Raw genomic sequence first — 25,643 nt, 5'->3', positions numbered from 1 at the left:
TAAACACATCTACTCCTTCCAACTTCATAAGGGTAAAAAATAAGAGTTTAAAATATGAAGCAGAGATAAGATTTCATAGTTACCTGTGAAAATAGCTCTCCAATTGTGTGTCTTTAAATTGGCAAGGGAAAAAAAGAAACTCAGTTTTAAAACAGAAAAATTATATATCATTATGTCTATATACTTGTTATAGCCAATGTCCCTAAACAGAAAATTGTTCAGTGGTGCAAGAGAATTAGTAACAATACCAAGAATTATTAGATTCAGATTTCAAATCCCATATGAAAATAAACAATATTATTTGTTCTTAAACTAATTTTTTTTTTTTCTTGCACTGTCACCCAGGCTGGAGTGCGGTGGCATGATCTCACCTCACTGCAACCCCCGCCTTCCTGGTTCAAGCGATTGTCGTGCCTCAGCCTCCTGAGTAGCTGAGATTACAGGTGTGTGCCACTGTGACCAGCTAATTATTTTATATTTTTAGTAGAAACAGGGTTTCACCATGTTGGCCACGCTAGTCTCAAACTCCTGACCTCTACTGATCTGCCCACCTCAGCTTCCCAAAATGCCGAGATTACAGGTGTGAGCCACCGTGTCCAGAAAGAAAACCTTTGTGGAGGTGCTGGGGATTGAACCCAGGGCCCCATGCATGCTAAGCATGCACTCTACCACTGAGCTACATCCCCTTTAATTCTTAACATCAGAAATATTATTCAACAGACACATATCAGAGTTGAGGGAAATTATTGGAAAATTGAGACAAAAAAAGCATAGAGAAAGTTAATTTATTTTCTAGACAGAACTCTGCTAGTATTAGAATTAAGTACTTTAATTAGATAGTAATTTACTTGCTTTCTTGTACCTTATGTCATCTTCTCTAGTCTGTTATAGTCCTAACACGTATTAAATAGCAAAAACAAATTATATATTTTGCATGATCAGTATGTTACAACATTAAGATCAGACTAATAATACAAGTCATCTACTCCACTGCCAATTTTTATACTCCCTGCAATCTTACAGCACATCCTCATATGAACAAAAAGGCTTTATATTTATCTTACAAAGGATATAAACATCAATTTATAAAAAAGAGACACAAGCCTTATATAGTTAAAAGTAATATAATTAACATGATTACAAAAACATTTCTTTTTTTTTTTTTTTTTTTTTTTTTTTTTGAGACGGAGTCTTGCTCTGTAGCCCGGGCTGGAGTGCAGTGGCCGGATCTCAGCTCACTGCAAGCTCCGCCTCCCGGGATTACGCCATTCTCCTGCCTCAGCCTCCGGAGTAGCTGGGACTACAGGCGCCCGCCACCTCGCCCGGCTAGTTTTTTGTATTTTTAGTAGAGACGGGGTTTCACGGTGTTAGCCAGGATGGTCTCGATCTCCTGACCTTGTGATCCACCCGTCTCGGCCTCCCAAAGTGCTGGGATTACAGGCTTGAGCCACCGCGCCCGGCCTACAAAAACATTTCTAACAAAGCAGAGGAAATAGTTATATTGCTTGTAGTTCTATTAAGAGTTTATTGAAGCATTAAAAATAATTTCAAAACAATAAAATACAAAGGCAAATATCCAAATAGTTTTGTATGGATCTTGCATTCACTTTTCCTTGATCCAACCTAGGTTTAATTCCTATGGCCTACAGGATGGCTTAGATAAGGAAGAAGCTAAAAATTGGCTGTTACAAAGTTGCAGTTGTGTGGCATATGGGTAATCTACATAACTGAAGTTGAAGGGACAAATGCAATCTTCCCCACAAAACCTGCTTTTCCCGCAGTCCATTGTCACAATCCCAAGTCCAGCTACTTCCTCAACATCTCCATCTCCCTAGCTAAAACCTCCCATCTCTCATCTGGGTTGTTGTAAAGGCTCCTAACTAACCTCACCTCTTTTGCCTTTGCCCTCTATGATTAATTCTCAACTCAGTAGCCAGACTGATCCTTTCCTCAAAGCTCTCCAGTGGCATCCTTTTTTTTTTTTTTTTTTTTTTTTTTTTTTTAGTAGAGACGGGGTTTCACCATGTTGGCCAGGATGGTCTCGATCTCCCGACCTCGTGATCCACCCGCCTCAGCCTCCCAAAGTGCTGGGATTACAGGTGTGAGCCACCATGTCCGGCCTCCAGTGGCATTCTTATTCAAAATAAAAGTCAATATCCTAGGCTGGGCATGGTGGCTTACGCCTGTAATCCCAGCACTTTGGGAGGCTGAGATGGGTGGATCACTTGAGGTCAGGAGTTCAAGACCAACCTGGCTAACATGGCAAAACTCCATCTCTACTAAAAATACAAAAATTAACTGGGCATAGTGGCAGGTGCCTGTAGTCCCAGCTACTTGGGAGGCTGAGGCAGGAGAATTGCTTGAACCCGGGAGGCAGAGGTTGCAGTGAGCCAAGATCACGCCACTGCACTCTAGCCTGGGCGACAGAGCAAGATTATGTCTTGGAAAAAAAAAAAGTCAATATCCTTACAACTGGGTCCTACACCAACTATTCCCCATTTTCCATCTTCCACTCTCAATGACTCAGTTCCAGCTACCCTGGCCAGTGCTTTGCTGTTTTATGAACAGCCCACTCTCACCTCAGGGATTTAGCAATTGCTCTTTCCTTTATCTAAAAAATTTTCATCTAGATTCCGTGTATCTTATTCCTTTAACATCCTTCAGGTTTTTGCCCAGTGTTCATTTTTCAGCAAATGATCTCCTAACCACCTCATTTATAACTGCAAAACTTATGCATCTCAAGACCCCCCCAACCTCCTTCTTTAAACTTGTTCTTGCTCTATAGAACTTACCACCACATGATTAGTATATATTTTGCTTATTTTGTTTACTGTCTGATTGTGCTCCCTAGATTATAAGACAGATTAGGGATTTTTGTCTGTTTTTTTAAATCCTATATTTCCATGGCTAGCACATAGTAGGTATTCAACAAATACTTGTTGAATATATGAACATCCTCTATAAATTCTCTAGTAACCAGTGTCGAGAACTACATGCCTATGTAGGTGACCCAAACACTTCCTCTAAGAACTGAATAGAAAAATAACTTCAGGCCAGGCGTGGTGGCTCATGCCTGTAATCCTAGCACCTTGGGAGGCCGAGGCAGGTGGATCACAAGGTCAAGAGATCAAGACCATCCTGGCCAACGTGGTGAAACCCCATCTCTACTAAAAATACAAAAATTAGCTGGGCATGGTGGAGCATTCCTGTAGTCCCAGCTACTCGGGAGGCTGAAGCAGGAAAATCACTTGAACCCAGGAGGCGGAGGTTGTGGTAAGCCTAGATCGCACCACTGCACTCCAGCCTGGCGACACAGCGAGACTACGTATCAAAAAAAAAAAAAAAGGAAAAAATAAAAATAACTTCATTTAATTTAAACATCTTAATTAAAAATAGCAGCATTCAAGTAAACATTCACATAACAACTACACAATCATTCTCTTTACTTCTTTCCTACCTTAAGCCTTGATGCCATCACTACTTCCAGAAAAAAAAAATAACGTATCAAAAAAAAAGGAAAAAATAAAAATAACTTCATTTAATTTAAACATCTTAATTAAAAATAGTAGCATTCAAGTAAACATTCACATAACAACTACACAATCATTCTCTTTACTTCTTTCCTACCTTAAGCCTTGATGCTATCACTACTTCCAGAAAAAAAAAAAAATAGTTTCTAAATATCCCACAGAAGAAAACAAGGTAATGTTAATATAAATACTCTGCCCCTACATTTATGCATTCTTCCCTCAAAAATTTTATAAATTCCACACCCTTCCACCAGAAGTTAAAGAAAGGAGATGTATCCTCCCACTTTCGGAAATGCTTTAACCAAAATTAAAGAAAGAATGAACAAGCTATCCGTAGGAACCCATTCATCGACAGAAAGGAGAAACATTTCCTAAGAAATGTCAAAGACAAATGACTCTGGATCTAACACCATTTGGGGGGTTTCATACCAGTGCTAACACGGAGACATAATATTATTACATTTATATTAATAAGGCTGGGTGTAGTGGCTCATACCTGTAATCGCAGAACTTTGGGAGGCTGAGGCAGGAGGATATCCTGCTTGAGGACAGGAATTCAAGACGAGCCTGGGCAAAATAGTGAGACCCCGTCTCTACACAAAACAAATAAATAAACAGCACAGTGAAAAGATTGCTTGAGCTCAGGAGTTCAAGGCTGCAGTGAGCTATGATTGTACCACTGCACACCAGCCTGGGGAAGAGCATAAGACCTTGACTCTTAAAAAAAATTTGTATTAACATACTACTTCCAGAAATTAAACAAGACATACACAGTATGTGGATGTAAACAAAGAGAATGATTTCCATGTGCAAAACATAAAACTCACAGATTAATAACTGAAGTTTCCTAGTTTATTTTCTTGTTTTATTTTTAAAAAATTATTTTTTGAGACAGTCTCACTCTCCCAGGCTGGAGTGCAGTGGCATGATCTCAACTCACTGCAACCTCTGCCTCACTGGTTCAAGCAATTCTCCTGCCTCCGCCTCCTGAGTGACTAGGATTACAGGCACCCGCCACCACACCCGCCTAATTTTTGTATTTTTTTTTTTCAGTAGAGACAGGGTTTCACCATGTTAGCCAGACTGGTCTCGAACTCCTAACCTCAAGTGATCTGTCTGCCTCAGCCTCCCAAAGTACTGGGATTACAGATGTGAGCCACCATGCCCAGTCTATTCAGAGGTCTAGTAAACTTAAATCAGTTCTGAAGCTTTTCTAGATAGCAGTAGTAAAACACACTATAAATCAGGTTACCTGGTTCTCAATTCAATGTTCTTTTCATTCTCTCATGCTACTCTCTAAATTTGAATGTTCTCTTGACCAGGAATAAAATTATTCCATATATCTGAGTTGAAACTACTGTATCGCCAGGAAATAAAATAAAGTCTAACTTCCCAATATTATTCCTAAATTAAATTGTGGTTAGTCAGGATGTTGCTACATACTTTTAATAATAACTGAAAATTGAAGCAGAAAAAACTGCAATTCACTATTACTTGTATATTTTGTGCCACGAACAGATCTCAGTTTTGTCACTTATTAGGGGACATTATCTTAATGTCTCTAAGCTTTTATTTTCTTTTTCTCTCTTTCTTTCTTTTTTTTTTTTTTTTTTTTTTTTTTTTTTTTTTTTTTAGACAGGGTGATTACAGGCTTAACCTCTTGGGCTCAAGCAATCCTCCTGCCTCAGCCTCCCAAGTAGCTAGGACCACAGGTGCACACCACCACGCAGCTAATTTCTGTATTTTTTTTGTAGAGACGGGGTTTTACCATGTGCTCAGGCTGGTCTCAAACTACTGGGCTCAAGTGATCCACCCGCCTTTGCTTCCCGAGTGCTGGAATGACAGGAATGAGCCACCGTGCCCAGCCCTATTTTCTCATTTTTAAAAAAGAGAAGTTATTGTTTCAAAATATGTTGTACATGAGGCCAGGTGTAGTGGCTCATTCCTGTCATCCCAGCACTTCGTGAGGCTGAGGCAGGAAGGTAGCATGAGTCCAGGAGTTCGAGACCAGCCTGGGCAGCACAGTGACACACCCATCTGTACAAAAAATTTTAAAAAATTCTCTAGGTTGCCGGGCGCGGTGGCTCAAGCCTGTAATCCCAGCACTTTGGGAGGCCGAGACGGGCGGATCACGAGGTCAGGAGATCGAGACCATCCTGGCTAACATGGTGAAACCCCGTCTCTACTAAAATATACAAAAAACTAGCCGGGCGAGGTGGCGGGCGCCTGTAGTCCCAGCTACTCAGGAGGCTGAGGCAGGAGAATGGCGTGAACCCGGGGGGCGGAGCTTGCAGTGAGCTGAGATCCGGCCACTGCACTCCAGCCTGGGCGGCAGAGCAAGACTCCGTCTCAAAAAAAAAAAAAAAAAAAAAAAAAAAAAAAAATTCTCTAGGCATGGTGTTACGTGCCAGTAGTCCCAGCTACTCAGGAGGCTGGAGGGTCACTTGAACCAGGGAGGTCAAGGCTGCAGTGAGCCATGATTATGCCACTGTACACCAGCCTGGGCAATCCAGGGAGACCTGTCTCAAAAAAAAGCACATTTCACATGATAAATATTACAATTTTTGTCAATTAAAAATAAATATTTATCTCTCATATCCCAGGAAATCAAGTAAAAATAAATAAAATAAAAGAAATAAATGAATAAAATTTAAACAATTAAAAGAAGATAGCACTACTACTTATGTCTTTGAGTTGTGAGAAAAATGCACAGAAAGTACTTAGCACATGGCCTAACACATATATATATTCATAGTGACAGATACACTACTGTCAGTTGCAGTCAGACATGAATGGAAATTATAATCAGATTCCCACCTTGCAAACTTTAGATGTGACTTCATATTAATTCAACAAATCTTCCAAGTCAGAATGCTTGTTGATTTGAATCTTAGAGCAATTATTTTTATCTAGTCCTTAAGAAATGAAAAAATAATGTAATAGTAAACTCATGCAATGACTTAATAAATTTAAAGCCATAAACAGACTAAATCCAACACTAAACAAGCATTTTGCAATCTATTTTGGCCAAAACAATGCATTTTCCCTCATTCATGTAACAATGACTCAGTGTGCCAGCTCCCAATGTTACAAAGCCTGTTCTTGGTGATTCAAGGGTGCCCTCTGTCTGACGGCTGAAAAAATACAAACCCAAATTTAAAACTTTGTAAAAACATGCTTTCTCAAGTAAATTCTTAATCAACAGTTCTATGAAATTGATCCTGTCTTTAATCACTGCTGGCAGATAGTCCTTAAAACAAACAAACAAAAAAAAAAAAAAAACAAAAAAAAACCAGGTGCAGTGGCTCATGCCTGTAATTCCAGCACTTTGGGAGGCTAAGGAGGGTGGATCAACTGAAGTTAGGAATTCAAGACCAGCCTAGGTAACATGGTGAAACCCTGTCTCTACTAAAAACACAAAAATTAGCTGGGCATGGTGGCAGGAGCCTATAATCCCAGCTACTCAGGTGGCTGAGGCAAGAGAATTGCTTGAATCCAGGAAGCAGAGGTTGCAGTGAACCGAGATTGCGCCATTGCACTCCAGCCTGGGCAATAGAAGCTAGACTTTGTCTCAAAAAAAAAAGAAAAAAAAAACCACCACCAACAACAAATGTCATGTCATTTGTTACAAGAGCACAAGAAAGTCATGTCTACATCTCTGTAATTTATCTGGAAATTTGGAAATTCCATGATATTTTTCTCAAAATTTATTCCATATCATTCAATGAAATTATTGACATGAATCACCTAGATAAGTTTATTGCTCTCTTTTTTTGTTCTGTCCATGTAAAACTCTGTACTTTATTTAACATGTCATTGTAGCGGTTTGTTCCGTAGTAAGTATCACCAACATTAAATATTTATTGGGTATCTTCTGTGTGCGGTACACAATACTAGGTGAAAAGGATGGAAAAAACCATTCTCTATCCTTAAAGAAGTAACAATCTAGTTTCTAAAACAAGACATATAAAAAGGATGTGTACAAAAATATATGGTGAAATCCTCACTAAAAAGTATGTTTCTTTCCATCTGCTTCCACCTTAAGGAAGTTATTCAACTTCTCTGAACCTCAGTTTATCTGGAATATAAAAATAATGTCTACCTTAAAGGAAAGTCGCAAAGGTTAATTCAGATATCTGTAAAAGTCTCAGCACATAGTAAAAGCTTAATGAAAGATAGTTGTTATTATTTCTACTATTATTAAGAGAATAATCTTAAATAATAGTGTCCTACATTAAAGACATTTTATTTGCTTCAAATGGAAAGACATGTAAATAAAAAAGTTTATGCTTTACTTTTACAATATTAAACATTCTTTCTAGTTAAGAAAAACAGTGATCTTGATTAAATGCTTGACATATCAGGAATGAGCCATTTCTAAAAGAATTATTTCAATAGAAAAATATTCTGCTCTCTTCATGTTAAAAACTCTCAGTAAACTACGCATTAAAGGAACATACCTCAAAATAATAAGAGCCATCTATGACAGACCCACAGCCAACATCATACTGAATGGGCAAAAGCTGGAAGCATCCCCCTTGGAAATTGGCACAAGACAGGATGCCCTCTCTCACTACTCCTATTCAACATAGTATTGGAAGTCCTGGCCAGAGCAATAAAGCAAGAGAAAGAAATAAAGCACATCTGAATAGGAAGAGAGGAAGTCAAACTACCTCTGTTTGCAGATGACATGATTCTATATGTAGAAAACCCCAGAGTCTTGGCTCATAAGCTCCTTCAGCTGATAAACAACTTCAGCAAAGCTGCAGGATACAAAATCAATGTACAAAAAACTAGCACCCCTATGCACCAACAATAGTCAAGCTGAGAGCCAAATCAGAAAGGCACTCTCATTCACGATTACCACCAAAAAAATAAAATACCTAGGAATACAGCTAACCAGGGAGGTGAAAGATCTCTACAATGAGAATTACAAAATACTGCTCAAAGAAATCAGAGAAGCCACAAACAAATGGAAAAGCATCCCATGCTCATGGATAGGAAGAACCAATATTAAAATGGTCATATTGTCCAAAGCAATTTACAGATTAAATGCTATTCCTATCAAACTACCAATAACATTCTTCACAGAATTAGAAAAAACTATTCTAAAATTCATATGGAACTAAAAAAGAGCCCAAATAGCCCAGGCAAAAAGAACAAAGCTGGAGGCATCAGGTTACCTGACTTCAAACTATACTACCGGGCTACAAGCATGGTACTCTTACAAAAACAGGCACATAGACCAATGGAACAGAATAGAGAGTCCAGAAATAAGGCCACACACCTACAACCATCTGATCTTCAACAAAGCTGACAAAAACAAGCAATAGAGAAAAGACTCTCTAGTCAATACATGGTGCTGGGATAATTGGCTAACCATATGCAGAAGATTGAAACTGGACTCCTTCCTTACATGATATACAAAAATCAACTAAAGATGGATTAAATACTTCAATGTAAAACTCAAAACTACAAAAACCCTGGAAGACAACCTAGGCAATATTATCCTGGACTTAGGAACAGGAAAATATTTCATGACAAAGACGCTAAAAGCAATCGCAAAAAATTGACAAATGGGATCTAATTAAACTTAAGAGCTTTTGCACAGCAAAATAAACTATCAACAGAGTAAACAATCTACAGAATGGGAGAAAATATTTGCAAACTATGCATCTGACAAAGGTCTAATACCCAGCATCTATAAGGAACTTAAACAAATTTACAGGAGAAAACAAACTACCCCATTAAAAAGTGGGCAAAGGAAATGAACAGACACTTTTCTTTTCTTTTTCTTTTCCCTTCTTTTTTTTTTTCTTTTGAGACTGAGTTTCCCTCTTGTCACCTAGGCTGGAGTGCAGTGGCACACTCTCGGCTCACTGGGCAACCTCTGCCTCCTGGGTTCAATCGATTCTCCTGCTGGAGCCTCCCAAGTAGCTGGGATTACAGGCATGTGCTACCACTCCCGGCTAATTTTTTATTTTTAGTAGAGACGAGGTTTTTCCATGTTGGTCAGGCTGGTCTCAAACTCTCGACCTCAGGTGATTCGCCTGCCTCGGCCTCCCAAAGTGCTAGGATTACAGGCATGAGCCACCACGCCCGGCTGAACAGACACTTTTCAAAAGAAGACATATATGCAGCCAACAGACATATGAAAAAAAGCTCAATATCACTGATCATTAGAGAAATGAAAACCAAAACCACAATGAGATACCATCTTACACCAGTCAAAATGGCCATTACTAAAAAGTCAGCTCTTTCCCATCTTACAAGATGGAGGGTGAACAAGTTCAGAAGCCAGATACTAAAGAGAAGAAACCCAAAGCCAAGAAGTCTGATGCTGGTGGCAAGGTGAAAAAGGGTAACCTCAAGGCTAAGAAGCCCAAGAATGGGAAGCCCCATTGCAGTCAAAATCCTGTCATTGTCAGAGGGATTGGCAGATATTCTCCATCTGCTATGTATTCCAGAAAGGCCACGTACAAGAGGAAGTACTCAGCTGTGAAATCCAAGGTTGAAAAGCAAAAGGAGAAATTTCTTGCAACTCTTACAAAACCAGTTGGTGGTGGCAAGAACAGTGGTACTCAGGTGGTTAAACTTTGCAAAATGCCCACGTATTATCTTACTGAAGATGTGCCTTCAAAGCTGTTGAGTCAAGGAAAAAAAAACTCTTCAGTCAGCACGTGAGAAAACTGTGAGCCAGCATCACTCCCAAGACCATTCTGATCATCCTCACTGGACGCTACAGGGGCAAAAGGGTGATTTTCCTGAAACAGCTGGCTAGTGGCTGGTTACTTGTGACTGGACCTCTGGTCCTCAATCAAGTTCCTCTATGAAGAACACACCAGAAATTTGTCATTGCCACCTGAACCAAAATTGATATCAGCAATGTAAAAATCCAAAAACGTCTTACTGATACTTACTTCAAGAAGAAAATGCAGGCCGGGCATGGTGACTCATGCCTGTAATCCCAGCATGTTGGGAGGCCAAAGCGGGCAAATCACTTGAGGTCAGGAGTTCAAGAACAGCCTAGCCAACATGGTGAAATCCCGTCTCTACTAAAAATACAAAAATTAGCCGGGTGTGGTGGCATGGGCCTGTAATCCCAGCTACTTGGTAGGCTGAGGCAGGAGAATCGCTTGAACTCAGGAGGCGGAAGTTGCTGTGAGCCAACAGCGTGCCACTGCCTGGGTGACAAGCGGGAAACTCAGTCTCATAAAAAAATTAAAAAAAAAAGACATTGCCCAGACACCAGGCAGGTGAGATCTTGCACACAGAAAAAGAGAAATACAAGATTACAGAGCAGCACAAGATTGATCAAATAGCTGTGGACTCCCGGATTTTAATCAAAATCAAAGCTATTCCTCAGCTCCAGGGCTACCTGTGATTTGTGTTTGCCCCGACAAATGGAATTTATCCTCACAAATTGGTGTTCTAAATCTTTTTTTTTTTTTTTTTTTTTTTTTTTTGATACGGAGTCTTGCTCTGTCGTCCAGGCTGGAGTGCAGTGGCGCGATCTCAGCTCATTGCAAGCTCGGTTCCCAGGTTCACGCCATTCTCCTGCCTTAGCCTCCCGAGTAGCTGGGACTACAGGTGCCCGCCGCCACGACCAGCTAATTTTTTGTATTTTTTAGTAGAGACGGGGTTTCACCGTGTTAGTCAGGATGGTCTCCATCTCCCGACCTCGTGATCCGCCCGCCTTGGCCTCCCAAAGTGCTAGGATTACAGGCATGAGCCACCGCGCCCAGCCTCATGTTCTAAATTTCTTAAGAAGAACTTAATTTAAAAACTCATAACAAAAAAAAAAGTCAAAAAATAACAGATGCTGATGAGGTTGCAGAGAAAAGGGAATATTTCTGCACTGTCGGTGGAGTGTAAATTAGTTCAACCATTGTGGAAAGCAGTATGGCAATTCCTCACAGGGCTAAAAGCAGAACTACCATTCGACCCAGCAATCCCATTACTGGGTATATACCCAGAGGAATATAAATTATTCTACCATAAAGACACATGCACACGAATGCTCATTGCAGCACTGTGCACAATAGCAAAGACATGGAATCAACCTAAATGCCCATCAATGACAGACTGGATAAAGAAAATGTATGTATACACCATGGAATACTATGCAGCCATAAAAAAGAATGGGATCATGTCTTTTGCAGGTACATGGATGGAGCTGGAGGCTATTATCCTTAGCAAACTAATGCAGGAACAGAAAGCCAAATACTGCATGTTCTCACTTATAAGTAGAAGCTAAATGATGAGAACTAATTAACACGAAGAAGGAAACAACAGACACTGGGGCCTACCTGAGGGTGGAGGGTGGGAGAAGGGAGAGGAGCAGGAAAAATAACTCTTGGGTACTAGGCTTAGTACCCAGGTGGCTAAATAATGTGTACAACAAACCCCTGTGACATGAGTTTACCTGTGTAACAAACCTGCACATGCACCCCTGAACCTAAAATAAAAGTTTAAATAAATAAATAAATAAGAAAAAACTATTATACTCATGACTCCTTTACCACTAATGAAATTTAAGGAGTTACAGGAATACGAATTTTCTAGTACTTACTTCATATGGCTTGCCTGTTCTCTTAAAACATCATCTAAGATGTTAAAAATAATTCAGTCACATTGATGGTCATCTACATATCTAACACCAAGAGCAGCCCAAAAACAGAATAATGATAATAAAAGGGATCTTAGCAATTAATCTAGCTTGATCTTTTTTAAGGAATAAAACTTATTCTGTATGTCCTTAACATTATAAGTTATTTTAAAATTCATCTCTCATGAATTGTAATAATTCTGGGGAGAGGCAAGCATGTGATAAATATTTTTATATTCCATTTGTTGATGGGGAAACTTATAAAGAGTAAAACAGCACAGTATAAAATACTTGCTATGAAAAATTAATTACAGCTAGGCTAAAGACTACTTGTATTATCTCAATTCTCACATCAATCTGAGGTAGGCGTTATTTTCTCCATTTACAAATGAGGAAACTGAGGCACAGAGAAGTTACATAACTTGCCAAGTTATGTAGCTAGTACACACAGAATCAAATCCAGGCTCATTGATTCTAGAGCCTGCACTCTTAACCTCTATATTATACTTTTCCTGATACCTAAAAAGGACAATTTTCTTAAATATCCATGAGTCTATAACTGACACAAATAAATGACGAATAAATAAATAAATAGGGGAAGATAGGACAGGTCTTCTTTACAGAAAATTCCAATTAATACATATTGAAGGAATGAAGAAAATAATCACTGTTAGTTAAACACCAATTGTTGCAGGCAAGGGCAAGAACCATCAATGGCTTACAGCTAAAATTAGGAGGCAAAATATGATGAGAAACAGAATATTTTCATAGCTTCAACACATCTCTCCACATGACATATGTTAATTACAAGGAGAAAGATAGTAATTTTACGGTGGAGAAAGCCCGCAGACACCATGTAAACCAAGTGATCAAAGTTAATATCACCGATGATAAGATATATCGACATTATGTATGCCATGATATTGAGAAGGCTACATCACTTTTTTGATATTTCTGCCAAAAATGCACAACCTCAATCTATTAATGAGAAAATATTAGATAAACCCATACTGAGGGATATTCTACGAAACAACTGACCAGTATGCTTAGAAAGTGTGATTTAGTTAATAGTATTTTACCAATGATAATTTCCTGGTTTTGGTCTTTGTACTATGGTTATATAAGAAGTTAATATTGAAGGAAGTTCGGTAAAGAGTATATGGGAACTCTATTTTTGCAACTTTTCTGTAAGTTTTAAATTTCAAAATAAGAAGTTGAAAAAGTAACAATTTTCTTAAAATCTATAATTCAAACCTTATTAATTTATCTTCCTCTTTATTCTCAGAGAGGCCAAATTGGTAAGTTCTCCATGAGTTGACTAGTGTCACTGGCAGAGGAGCTAAGAATAGTTCTCCATGGGTCAACTGTCTTCTCCAGATGCTACCTGCTTCTATAATGAGATTGGATGATGACAATACACAATAATCTTGTATTTATGAGTAGTAAGAACAACTATTTCAAAATGAAAGGATTCAGTCTTTTCTCTTAGACGTCATGTTGATTAGTTTTTAATCATGAAGTAAAATTATTGCCCATGATTCTGAAGTTCTGCGTCTTGATACTCTAAGACATTATATACAGTGAAACAGCATTCTGTTAGGATTTGTCCAATAAAGTCCTTTTCATTATCATAATGTTTTAAACATGTAGACTCAGTAATCCTTACTCTAAGAAGGTAGATATATGACTGTGTTAAGGCAATAAGTATGAATAAACAGAAATGTATAGCTAACATTACAGCTTAACTCAAAAGGTCTGAATCAAGCCTAAAACAGAAAAGTATGACAAGTGAAAGCACTGCCCAAATGCCCTTGGAGCATAATTACGAGCCCATTTTAAGGGGCAAATACTAATAGAATTGGATGAAGAATCGTGGGACAGAAGGTTTAGGGGTAAAGAACAGTATTAAAGCTCAACGGGAAGAGAACAAAAACTACTCAATCTCATTGTATTCTCTCAGCTCCCAATAATCTTGACCCTCTACTGCTTTGCTACTCAAAATGTGGTCCATGGAACACCAGCACCAACATCATCCTAAGCTAGTTAAAAACACAGGATATAGGCTGGTGCCTTTAATCCCAGCACTTTGGGAGGCCAAGGCGGGGCCTATCACTTGAGTCCAGGAGTTCGAGATCAGCCTGGGCAACATGGCAAAATCCTGTCTCTACAAAAGAATACAAAAATTAACTGGGCATGGTAGCACACCCCTGTAGTTATAGCTACTCAGGAGGTTGAGGTAGGAGGGTCACCTGAGGCCAGGAGGTTGAGGTTGCAGTAAGCTGAGTCATGATTGTGCCACTGCACTCCAGCCTGGGTGACAGGTTGTTTATTTTTTGAGACTGGGTGAACCTGCCTCGAAAAATAAAAATAAGTAAATAAATTAAATAAATAAAAATACATGATATAATAAGACCTCATCCCAGATCCATTGACTAAAAAATCTGCATTTTAGCAAGATCCACATGTGATGAATCCCCAGGAGATTTGTATATGCACATTAAAGTTTGATCAACATTTCCCGAACACGTTGAGTTTTAAGGAAATAAACAATAAGATATGTCATACCACATTAATCTCCAAATTGGTGGTTTAAGTAACTTGGTATTTCATTAGACAGCCTTTCAATCTCACTTTAGAAGAGAAAAGCACAATAAAATATGCAGTATAAAAGGTATTTTAGGTATTCTTTATGTTTGTCTGTTAGTGTCTAGTTAGGAAAAAATATTTCTTTTGCAATAAATTTTCTTATTTTATAATTTTCTTACAAAATGTACCAAATCTGTTTTTTAAAGTAAATATGTATTAGACATTTTTTAAGAATACTGACATATTAAGTACTGAATGCAAATACATACTTTCTTCCTTTTTTTTTTTTTTTTTGAGACAGTCTTACTCTGTTGCCCAGGCTGGAGTACAGTGGTATGATCTCAGCTCACTGCAACCTCTGCCCCCCAGGTTCAAGCGATTCTCCTGCCTCAGCCTCCTGAGTAGCTGGGATTACAGGCACCTGCCACTATGCCTGGCTAATTTTTGTAGTTTTTAGTAGAGACAGGGTTTCACCATCTTGGCCAGGCTGGTCTTGAACTCCTGACCTCATGATCCACCCACCTCTGCCTCCCAAAGTCCTGGGATTACAGGCATGAGCCACCATGCCCTGCCACTTTTCATATTCCTTTTTTTTTTTTTTTTTCTTTGAGACAGAATTTCACTCCTGTTGCCCAGGCTGGAGTGCAATGGCACGATCTCAGCTTACTGCATCCTCTTTCTCCCAGATTCAAGGAATTCTCCTGCCTCAGCCTCCCAAGTAGCTGGGATTCCAGGCATGCGCCACCATACCCGGCTAATTTTGTATTTTTAGTAGAGATGGGGTTTTACCATGTTGGTCAGGCTGGGTCTTGAACTCCCGACCTCAAGTGATCCGCCCGCCTCATCCTCTCAAAGTGATGGGATTACAGGCGTGAGCCACCATCATATTCTTTCTTTAATGCCCAGTCTAAGTAGGGAAGATAAACATTTACTAATATGTTCATTAAAATAAACATAAAACTCAGCTACTCTGGGCACACTGCCTATGGAGTAGCCTTGCTCTGCAAAGAGTGGGAAAAAAAAAGAAAAAATATTTAAAAATTTTTTAAAAACATAAACCTTAATAACAATGTAAATACAAAATATTCAGCTAAAAGTTGGAAGGGTTCAGACCAATATGAATTACACGATCCATTACATCTGTTTGCCATTGCAAAACAAACAAAAAAACCCAGCAGTCTTTTGATTTAGTATACTTTTTTTTTTTTTTTTTTTTTTTTTTTGAGACGGAGTCTCGCTGTGTCTCCCAGGCTGGAGTGCAGTGGCGTGATCTCAGCTCACTGCAAGCTCCGCCTCCCGGGTTCACGCCATTCTCCCGCCTCAGCCTCCCAAGTAGCTGAGACTACAGGCGCCCGCCACCACGCCCGGCTAGTTTTTTTTTTTTTGTATTTTTAGTAGAGACGGGGTTTCACCATGTTAGCCAGGATAGTCTCGATCTCCTGACCTCGTGATCCACCCGCCTCGGCCTCCCAAAGTGCTGGGATTACAGGCTTGAGCCACCGCGCCCGGCCGATTTAGTATACTTTTAGTCATTTCAACCATTTCATGAAATAGAAGATAGTTTAAAAGAGAAAAAAAATCAAGGGTAGAAGTAGGGCCATATGTTCTTACTTAATATTGGGATATAAAAGAGAAAATACAAGTAACATCAGTGTGACTCCTTCAATGAGATTTCAACGCCTCATCTCACATATTTTTAGGCTATTAGGTGACATCTAGGGCTGAAGGATTTATTCACCAATCAGTATGTTAGGTGATGAACTGTGTCCCCCCAAAATTCCTGTGTTGAAGTCCTGACCTTCAGTATCTCAGTATGGGATTGCATTTGGAGAAAGGGTCTTTAAAGAGGTAATTAAGGTTAAATGAGGTCATTGGGGTGGGCCCTACTCTAATATGATTGGTGTCCTTATAAGAAGAGATTAGGACACAGACACCACATAGAGACCATGTGAAGACACAGGAGAAGACAGCCATCTACGAGAGACCTCAGAAGAAACCAACTTTTGACACTTGACCTTAGACGTCTAGCCACCAGAACTATTGAGGAAATAGGTTTCTATTGTTTAAGCTACTGAGTCTGGGGGTACTTCATTATTGCAGCCCTACCAAACTAATATAGCATCTGACATAGAAGATGTGTAATAGGTATTTACTGAAGGAATGAAGGTTACAGTTTATCCAGCAATTAATTCTGCCCAAAGCTGAGGCTGAAGGTTGACTTTCCACCAGTAAAGTCAGATTAAATATTTATTCTGCAGTAAGACAGGCAAAAAGCTATTATTAAATATGAGGAATATCCACATACCCTCCACCCATCTTAAGAAATGAAGCGGCGGGGCACGGGCTCACGCCTGTAATCACAGCACTTTGGGAGGCTGAGGCCGGCGGATCATGAGGTCAGGAGATGGAGACCATCCTGGCAAACACCGTGAAACCCCGTCTCTACTAAAAAAAAAAAAAAAAAAAAAAAAATTAGCCAGGCGTGGTGGCGGGCGCTTGTAGTCCCAGCTACTCTGGAGGCTGAGGCAGGAGAATGGCATGAATCCGGGAGACGGAGCTTGCAATGAGCCGAGATTGCTCCACTGCACTCCAGCCTGGGCAACAGAGCGCGACTCCATCTCAAAAAAAAAAACAAAACAAACAAACAAAAATAAATGAAGCATCAGCATTATAGAAGTACCTGTGCTCTGGTTCCCAGTGGCATCCCTCTTGCTCCCATGCTAGAAATAACCACTAATTTAATTTGGTTATCATTCTGGATTTTTCTTTTTCTTTTCTTTTCTTTTTTTTTTTTTTCCAGACAGGGTCTTGCTGTCGCCCATGCTGGGGTGCAGTGGAACGATCATGGCTCACTGCAGCCTCAAGCTCATCGCACCTGGCTGATTTAAAAAAAAAAAAAATTTTTTTTCGTAGAGATGGTGTCTCCCTGTGTTGCCCTGGCTGGTCTCAAACTTCCAGCCTCCAGCAATCCTCTCGCCTTGGCTTGCAAAGTGCTAGGATTACAGGCGTAAGCCACTGTGCCCAGTCACATGTAGCATTTCTTCATACACCTATCTATAGGTTTGTAGCCCTAAGCAATATAATATTATTTTTGCATGTTATCAGACGTTATACAAATAATATCATACTCGACAAGGACTGTGTATGTTGTTTCTATACACCTACCATCTTTTTTAGATTCAACCATATGGATGCCCTTAACTCTGGTTTATTCATCTTAACTGCTAAATATGAATACAGTATTTTATTATAAAATCATACCATGATTTATTTATTTATTCTTCTGTTGATGATCTTTTAGGTTGTTTTCAACTTTTTTGCTATTATCAGCAATACTGTTAAGAACATTCTTATATGTGTCTCACATATATGTGAGAGTTCTCTAGGGCAATGATTTCCAATTCCTTTCATGACCGCACACAGGAAATCTTGGAAAAGCATACAGGTAAAAAAAGAAAAGGGGGGCTGTTCATAGCCAGCAGTGACCTGCCCGGGGCTCTGGCTGCCCCAAGACCTGCTTGGCTACTCCTAGCCTAATAACAAGTGTGGGGACAAGAGTGACTTTATTTTAAATGCTAATCTGCCATGTAACTTCTGACTAACCCCAAGTCTGGGAATGCCTCCAGAATGTCTAAATGATGTATTAGTCTTTATGCAAGAACCTCTATTCACTGTAAGTTTCCACCTAAACCACACTTGATGCTGTTGCAGAAATCATAGGCTGTGATGCCCATAGCCACCTACATACTCCTTCCAGAGCACATATACTTTCCCTAAGATATAAGCCCTGGGTCTGGGAGGTTTCGATGCAGAGATCTACCTGTCATGCAGCTGCCCAGGACCATATTTCTGTCTGTAAATTCGCCTAATAAATCACTCAAAGCTGACAAACTGGGTCTGTCTGCCTCCTTCTTTGCCTTCTCAGCTCCTTCAGCATTTGGGGGCCACTTTGCACATATGGCCCATTCACAGATCAAAGAAAGGAAGCTTCTTTGGGAGTTTCCATGGAAGCAAGAGTGATATATACCAAGTGGAAGAATTTTTGAGCACAAGAGTATGTATAGTACATCTTTAGCTTTTTAATGTCCACATTGCTCTCCAAAATGTTATATCAATTTTTACACTTCTACTACCAACATATGAAGTGTTTTTCTACGTTTTCACCAACACTTGGTATTAGCAGACATTTTAATTTTTGGATATGAAACGGTAATTCCATTGTAACTTTAATTTGCAGTTTTTAGATTACCATTAAGTATCTCTTCGCATTTACTAATCATTTATTTCATTTTCAGCAAATTCCCTTTTCTAATCTTTTGCCCAAGAAGTTATGTCTTACTCTGAGCAACTGTTCTTTTCTACCCATGTTAGTTAGGAATCTCTCTTAAACAAAAGCACATTCTATTTTATATATCAGAGCAACTTACAAAACTACCATAGTGCACAGTCTACATTTTGTAAGCTGCTAATCTACACAATGGTCTAGAACTGATTAAAAAGCGAAGGGAGAAACCTGATATACATTTTGTTTCTTTTTTTCTTTTCTTTTCTTTTTTTTTTTTTCTAAGACAGAGTTCCACTCTTGTCGCCCGAGCTGGACTGCAATGGCGCAATCTCAGCTCACTGCAACCTTCACCTCCTGGGTTCAAGCAATTCTCCTGCCTCAGCCTCCCAAGTAGCTGGGATTACAGGGGTGCACCACCACTCCCAGCTAATTGTGTATTTTTAGTAGAGATGGGTTTTACCATGTTGATCAGGCTGGTCTCAAACTCCTGACCTCAAGTGATACACCCATCTCAGCCTCCCAAAGTGCTGGGCTTACAGGCGTGACCACCAAGGGTGGCCCTGACTTATATTTATAACAAGCTCAAATCACCAAAAATTTCACTCAGACTAGATCATTTCATCCTTGGGAATGCAAAGATCTTATTTAACTAAATTTTCAGTTACTCAGGTCTCTGAGAATATTACCTGTAGTTTCTGCAGATAGAAATGGTTCTAGGCCAGGCATGGTGGCTCATGCCTATAATCCCAGCACTTTGGGAGGCCAAGGCAAGCAGATCACTTGAGGCCAGGAGTTCAAGACCAGCCTGGCCAACATGGTGAAACGCTGTCTGTACTAAAAATACAAAAATTAGCCGGGTTTGGTGGCAGGCGCCTGTAGTGCCAGCTACTCAGGAGGCTGAGGCATGATAATCACTGGAACCGAGGCAGAGGTTGCAGTGAGCCGAGATGGCACCACTGCACTCCAGCCTGGGTGACAGAGCAAGACCCGGTCTCAAAGAAAAAAACGAGAAATGTTTCTTGCTGTGGAGTGGTTGTCATACAGAAATCCAGCTTCTTTGGTCATCTCAAAATGCTACAAATGGTGAACTTATTTGTAATCAAAAGTGTGAATTCAGGATCGTTATTTTAAAGGAGTCTGCACAGGATTTGATAGCCGGTTGGTAGTCATGCTACGAGCCAAGTCAGCTATAATATTCTCACTGTGGCTATTATCAATTTACCTACTCAGAAAGGTGAAATCACTGAAATTACTGAATGTGCAGACAGAACTCTTCATGCAGCTAATTTTTACTTAATGATTTAAAGCTATTACATGTTTTTGCTACCGTAAAGCTCAACACATCACAGTTAGTGAACTGTGATGAAAATTTAACAAATTCTGTTTGATTTGAGGCTGCATAGACACTAAGCCTCTGAAATCATTTGAAGCATATTTTTCTTAAGTTTTTTCTTCATAAAAATTGCATGTTTTACAAATTATGATGGAGTAGGTCAAATCTTCCCATTAGTATTTCTATTATTGTATAGTAATACAAGATCAAGTCTTAATGGAAATTATATTTAGAAACCATAGATTACATTTGCTGAAATTGATCTATGTTTACATTTTCTTGTCAATGGGAAATACATATAACCGTAAGTGAAAAATAAACTAAAACATGTTTATCTTTTGATTTCTAATAATCAAAGCTGATATTTATTGAACATTTACTATGCACCATGCACTGTGTAAAATACTTTTTTGCACATTATTTCATTTAATTGTCACAAATTCACGAGGTAGGTTATGTTATTACCATTTATCTGATGAGGAAATGGTTAGAGAGGTTAAGAACACTGCACAAATACTGGTTGTATGATACAAGCAATCCTTTCTTTCTTTCTTTTCTCTCTTTCTTTCTTTCTCTCTTTCTCTCTCTTTCTTTCTTTCTTTCTTTCAGGGTCCCACTCTGTTGCCCAGGCTGGAGTGCAGTAGCATGAACATGGCTCACTGCAGCCTCGACTTCCAGGGCTCAAGCAATCCTACTACCACGCATCTCGAGTAGCTAGGACCACAGATGCACCCATTATGCCTAGCTAATTTTTAAATTTTGTGTAGAGACAAGGTTTAGCTATGTTTCCCAGGTTGATCTCGAACTCCTGGGCTCAAGCAATCCTCCTGCCTTAGTCTCCCAAAGTGCTAGGATTACAGGCATGAACCACTGTGGCTGGCCAATACTGCCATTCTTTATGCAAATATTTTTTTCAATTGTTATCAAGTAGGAAATCTAATTAACTTCAGTTTCATTGAATTTCATCTTTACTTCCTTCCTATCCATGGCTTATGAGAGAAGTGTTAACATGAAGCAACAAGGATTATGGTAAATAGAGAATTAATAATCTAAAATAACTAAGAGTTGGCCATATTGTTATTATAATTATAATTATACTGAAGCTTATTTACATATTCTTTGTTTTGTGTTGAAGCCTTGAGTTCTGATGGGGGAAAATCATGATTTTGATTAAACACAAAATTGCTTCTCGCCTTTTGGCTAAGATCAAGTGTAGATTAAACACAAAATGGGTAGTTAAACCTCTAAATAGTACACACTTTGGAGAAAGCTGAAGTACATGTAATTATTTAAATCATTCCTGATTATTTAACTTACATATTTACAAGCCGAAATAAAATGTGCAAATGTAAATAATGCTTTTTCTTTTCTTTTTTTTTTTTTGGAGACAGGGTCTCACTCTGTCACCCAAGCTGCAGTGCAGTGGCACACTGTAACCTCAACCTCCTGGGTTCAGGTGATCCTCCCATCTCATCGTCCCAAGTAGCTGGGACTGCAGGCGCCGGCCACCATGCCCAACTAATTTTTTGTATTTTTTTGTACAGACAGGGTTTCATCATATTGCCTAGGCTGGTCTTGAACTTCTGGACTCAAGCGATTGGCCTCGCCTTGGCTTTCAAAGTGCTGGGATTACAGGAGTGAGCCACCTGCCTGACCAATACTGCATTTTTTGACTTCCTGTTTTCTATCCTTAAAGCACTGATTTCTTGGACCCAGTGAAAACAAATTTTTCAAGTTGAAGATTTTAAGTTAATGTAATCATTCATATTTGAAGGATGTCATGATTTATTTTTTAATGTCTTTACTATTGAAAATATTTCTTGTTATTATAGTTTATTTATACCCTAAATTAAAAATAAGCAGGCACTTCATATTCTGGATTTGCTGTCACTTGCCTACAACAAAACAAGTAACTCTGGGTTTATACTGGATGAGTTACAAAGCGAGAGTTTGGATTTTATCATTGGTTTCAGTCCTAATTTTAGAGGTGTGGGGATACAAAAGAAGTTCTTAATTTGGAGACATTTAAAATGGCTTGTGTGGTTTTCTTCAGGAAGGAAGCATGCTGTCTAACTTCAGGACCATCACAGCACCCTTTAAATATGTAATAATTATTTTGTTCAAAATGTTTATGTTCCATATCTTATCACTCAATGTATAAAATATCACTGCCACTGACATCAATTACATTTTATGGAAAATGGAGTGAATTAGTAAGCTGTCAAGTAGGTATTTTCCTCCTCCCTCAAAAAGTTATGTGTCCAAGTATAAATCATCAAAAGGATGCAGATTCTTTCCATATATTGCTTACAAATTGACTATTGTTTAAAAAGGCACAAATTTCAAAAAAATAAAAAATAAAAAAATAAAAATAAAAAGGCACAAATTTCATAGACAAGTCTTTATCTCCTTCTTTCTTAAAAAAGCACAGAAAATGGGGGAAAAAGTCTTCTATACTGCAGTCTACATTATAGGTAGGAAAAATAAAAACCAAGTGACATGGGAGATTGGAGGTGAATTTTCAAATATCAGTAATTTACAGGATTTACAGGATTTTCATTAGCATTGTTTCCACGTTTTCTGTAAGATATGAACATTTAAATTGATAAGAATGGAACGTTCATATAACATTAGTTTTTCTTACTTGTATCCATTTAAAGATTCACATTTTCACTTTAATATATAACTTAAGACTTTTCTTTCAAAACACATCTAAAAATTAGTAAAATGCCTAAATGGAAGCTTTATTTACTTGGTAGAAAAGCTGAAAAAAATAAAAACATATTCTTCACAATTTCAGAGGTGACAAAAATCTCTTATATTTCAGTAGTTTCTGATCTCCCTTAAGGGATTTGAAAATTGTATATGATGTTGCATAATCTTAAGAAGATTAACGTTAAAGTGCTACTGGTCTATTTCAATTGTGTACTTCTTACAATATAATGAAAGAATTTATTTGGTAATCCTGAATCTATTGACCTCACAAACACCGGTCATTATTTTGGTGAAAATATTCATAAGCATTTTTAGTTACTGATTTCTAACAGTTGTTTCTTATTATCTTCCTGATTTTACAATTCCCCAAAGTAAAGGTGCGAAAAACAAACATATACCCTCCTTTTCGACAAATGCCATGATAGAGGGGAGACTTGTGTGGTGTAAACACAAATGTAGACATTTGGAAGTTGATGGTTTTAAGATTCAATAAAAACTTGAAGGTTTTGGCTTCAAATCCCCACGCTAGTTTGTTTTAGTTCTACCGGATACATGTCCCCTACCCATTTCAAAGGACCCAGTCAACTCCGCTCTTGCCTGCAGTTTCAGCGTCGCGGGTGGCCCGCGCCCCGCCGGAGTTGGAGCTGGCAGAGTCCGATTGCTCAGAGCGCCGAGCCGGGGGTGGGGCAGGGGTACGCTTGCAGGTCCGGTGGTCACGCTGGCTGAGAGCCCCCACGGCCGACCCGCGCTGCAGACCCTCCTGGAGAACCTCAGGCCTCTCCTCAAAAACATCCCTAAAACGCGTTCCCTTTGTTCATTCATTCATGTTCAATTTCATATGCCCCTCTGTCTTGGGAAAACCAATTCGGGCCTCTGCAGCCTCAACACAGGGGCACTGTTCCCGCCTATTACTGACCCAGTGAAGCCGGGAAGACGAATCTCGACCACTGTTTCGCAGATACCGCGTGTGATTTATTAAATGCCGTCTCTCCGAGTCCCAAGTGGCCGGGAGCATTATGCCACCTCCCTTGCCCTCATCTCTCACTGCCATGCAAGAAAGCGTTAATGGCAAATAGGGACCACGGCCACGCTCCGTCGTTCCTGCTTCCAAGCAAACCTTGTGCCAGGTTCCTCATTTCGCGAGGCTCCACTCTCTTGGGCTTCAGGCTGCGGCTGGGCCTCCAGGACCAAAGGGCAATAGAGGTCTGAGAGTCCGGGCCTCAGGCATATGCAGGCCGCAGGTGGGAGGAGAATAGCGCCCGCGCGTGGCAACAGCCCAGGGCGTCTCCGCCGGATTTTTCCATCCCCGAGATAGGCTTGGTGCCCCGTACACTCCAGCGGAACTACAACTCCCAGCACCGTGGTTGCCCGGACTCCCGGAAGCCGAAGCCCGGCTGGGAGGAAGCAGCTGAGACCCCGCCAACAGACCGGGGGTTAATTTAGACAGAAAAGGGGGCGGGAAGGGCTGTGGGATACTTGTCAATTCGCCGCCATGAACGTGGTTTTTGCTGTGAAGCAGTACATTTCCAAAATGATAGAGGACAGCGGGCCTGGTATGAAAGTACTTCTCATGGATAAAGAGACGGTGAGTTTGCTTTTGCTCAGCATTTGTCAAGGAACCCTCTCAACCTTACAATAGCTGGTCCCATTCCACAGTAGGATTTAGCATTTAATTAAAGATATGAAAATAAGGGTCAGTTTGTGTGGAATTGAAAAGTTGTATAAAGCTTGCCCGGTGGGTTTTTCAGTCTAAATGGCTCCAGCCACTGCCCAGAGACTGCTTCTACCCGAAACAATTTATTGGAATCAGAAATCTTTTAATAAATGTCTCTGCCAATAAATCATTAATATGTTAGAGCACTTGGAAGACTTTGGGATGGGCCTACTGTTTCCACTCAACATTGCGTTTTAAAAGTAAAGCTGTTGGAGCTCAAGCTGAACTGACAGGTTATTTGTTGGCCACAGACCAGAAAACAAAATTCTTTAAGGTGATAGAAAAAAATATTTTTGGAAATGTATGGATTGTTCCAGTTCAAAGAGAGCATGTTTTTTCTTTGTTTTTTGTTTTTAACCTTGACACTTCAGCTGAAAGGAGAGAGCGTATTTTTCGTTCTTGTATGTTACCTACCTGTTTGGATGTTCAGTAAATGTTATTACGTATATTACTATTTAAGTTATCCAGCTAAGTATTAATGAAAAAAGAGGCTTAGATATGCTACTTGTTTTTATTATTCTAGACTAGCATACTTTTAGTTAATCCTTTGTTTTTACAGACTGGCATAGTGAGTATGGTATACACACAATCGGAGATTCTACAGAAAGAAGTGTACCTCTTTGAACGCATTGATTCTCAAAATCGAGAGATCATGAAACACCTGAAGGCAATTTGTTTTCTTCGACCTACAAAGGTACTGCATAAACAGAGTTTCCATCTGCCCAGGCAGATGCAGCACACTCTAATCTGAAAGCATTAAGAAGGCAAAATAAATTTGTATTTTCATAATTTGTGGCATCATAATTATCCTGGTTCATCAGTATTATAACCTTCATTTTTCTTGTTTTGTTTCCATATTTCAATTGACCCCT

At 39.4% G+C, this 25,643-nt stretch overlaps 2 protein-coding genes, 1 non-coding gene and 1 pseudogene across 6 annotated transcripts in view; 2 read left to right on the top strand and 2 right to left on the bottom strand.

The window, feature by feature from the left end:
- The window catches only part of LOC105497793 (OTU deubiquitinase 7B), a 137,171-nt gene extending 112,804 nt beyond the window's left edge, over nucleotides 1-24,367 (bottom strand). The window contains exon 1 of the mRNA XM_071086262.1: nucleotides 23,655-24,367. The gene's annotated coding sequence lies outside the window, so the exon portion shown is untranslated. The remainder of the gene's footprint in view (nucleotides 1-23,654) is intronic.
- Nucleotides 615-686, bottom strand: TRNAA-AGC (transfer RNA alanine (anticodon AGC)). The gene has a single exon. It is a non-coding gene; the product is annotated as a tRNA-Ala (tRNA).
- On the top strand, nucleotides 9,681-10,965 carry LOC105497798 (large ribosomal subunit protein eL6-like; annotated as a pseudogene).
- A 71-nt stretch (nucleotides 24,368-24,438) lies between the features above and the next one.
- The window catches only part of LOC105497797 (vacuolar protein sorting 45 homolog), an 82,545-nt gene continuing 81,340 nt past the window's right edge, over nucleotides 24,439-25,643 (top strand). For 2 of the 4 annotated variants that reach the window (XM_011769170.3, XM_071086304.1), the window contains exons 1-2: nucleotides 24,439-24,642; nucleotides 25,331-25,465. In XM_011769170.3, coding sequence (XP_011767472.1) covers nucleotides 24,550-24,642; nucleotides 25,331-25,465 — 228 coding nt within the window. In that variant the 5' untranslated portion in view covers nucleotides 24,439-24,549. Of the gene's footprint in view, nucleotides 24,643-25,310; nucleotides 25,466-25,643 lie in introns of all 4 variants that reach the window. The other 2 variants (XM_011769169.3, XM_071086300.1) reach the window with 2 other exon arrangements.

The sequence above is a fragment of the Macaca nemestrina genome, chromosome 1 (assembly GCF_043159975.1).
Source record: "Macaca nemestrina isolate mMacNem1 chromosome 1, mMacNem.hap1, whole genome shotgun sequence".
Classification (NCBI taxonomy): Eukaryota; Metazoa; Chordata; class Mammalia; order Primates; family Cercopithecidae; genus Macaca; species Macaca nemestrina.
Note: the sequence above shows the minus strand (reverse complement) of the source record. Positions and strands in the feature narration are given on the sequence as shown.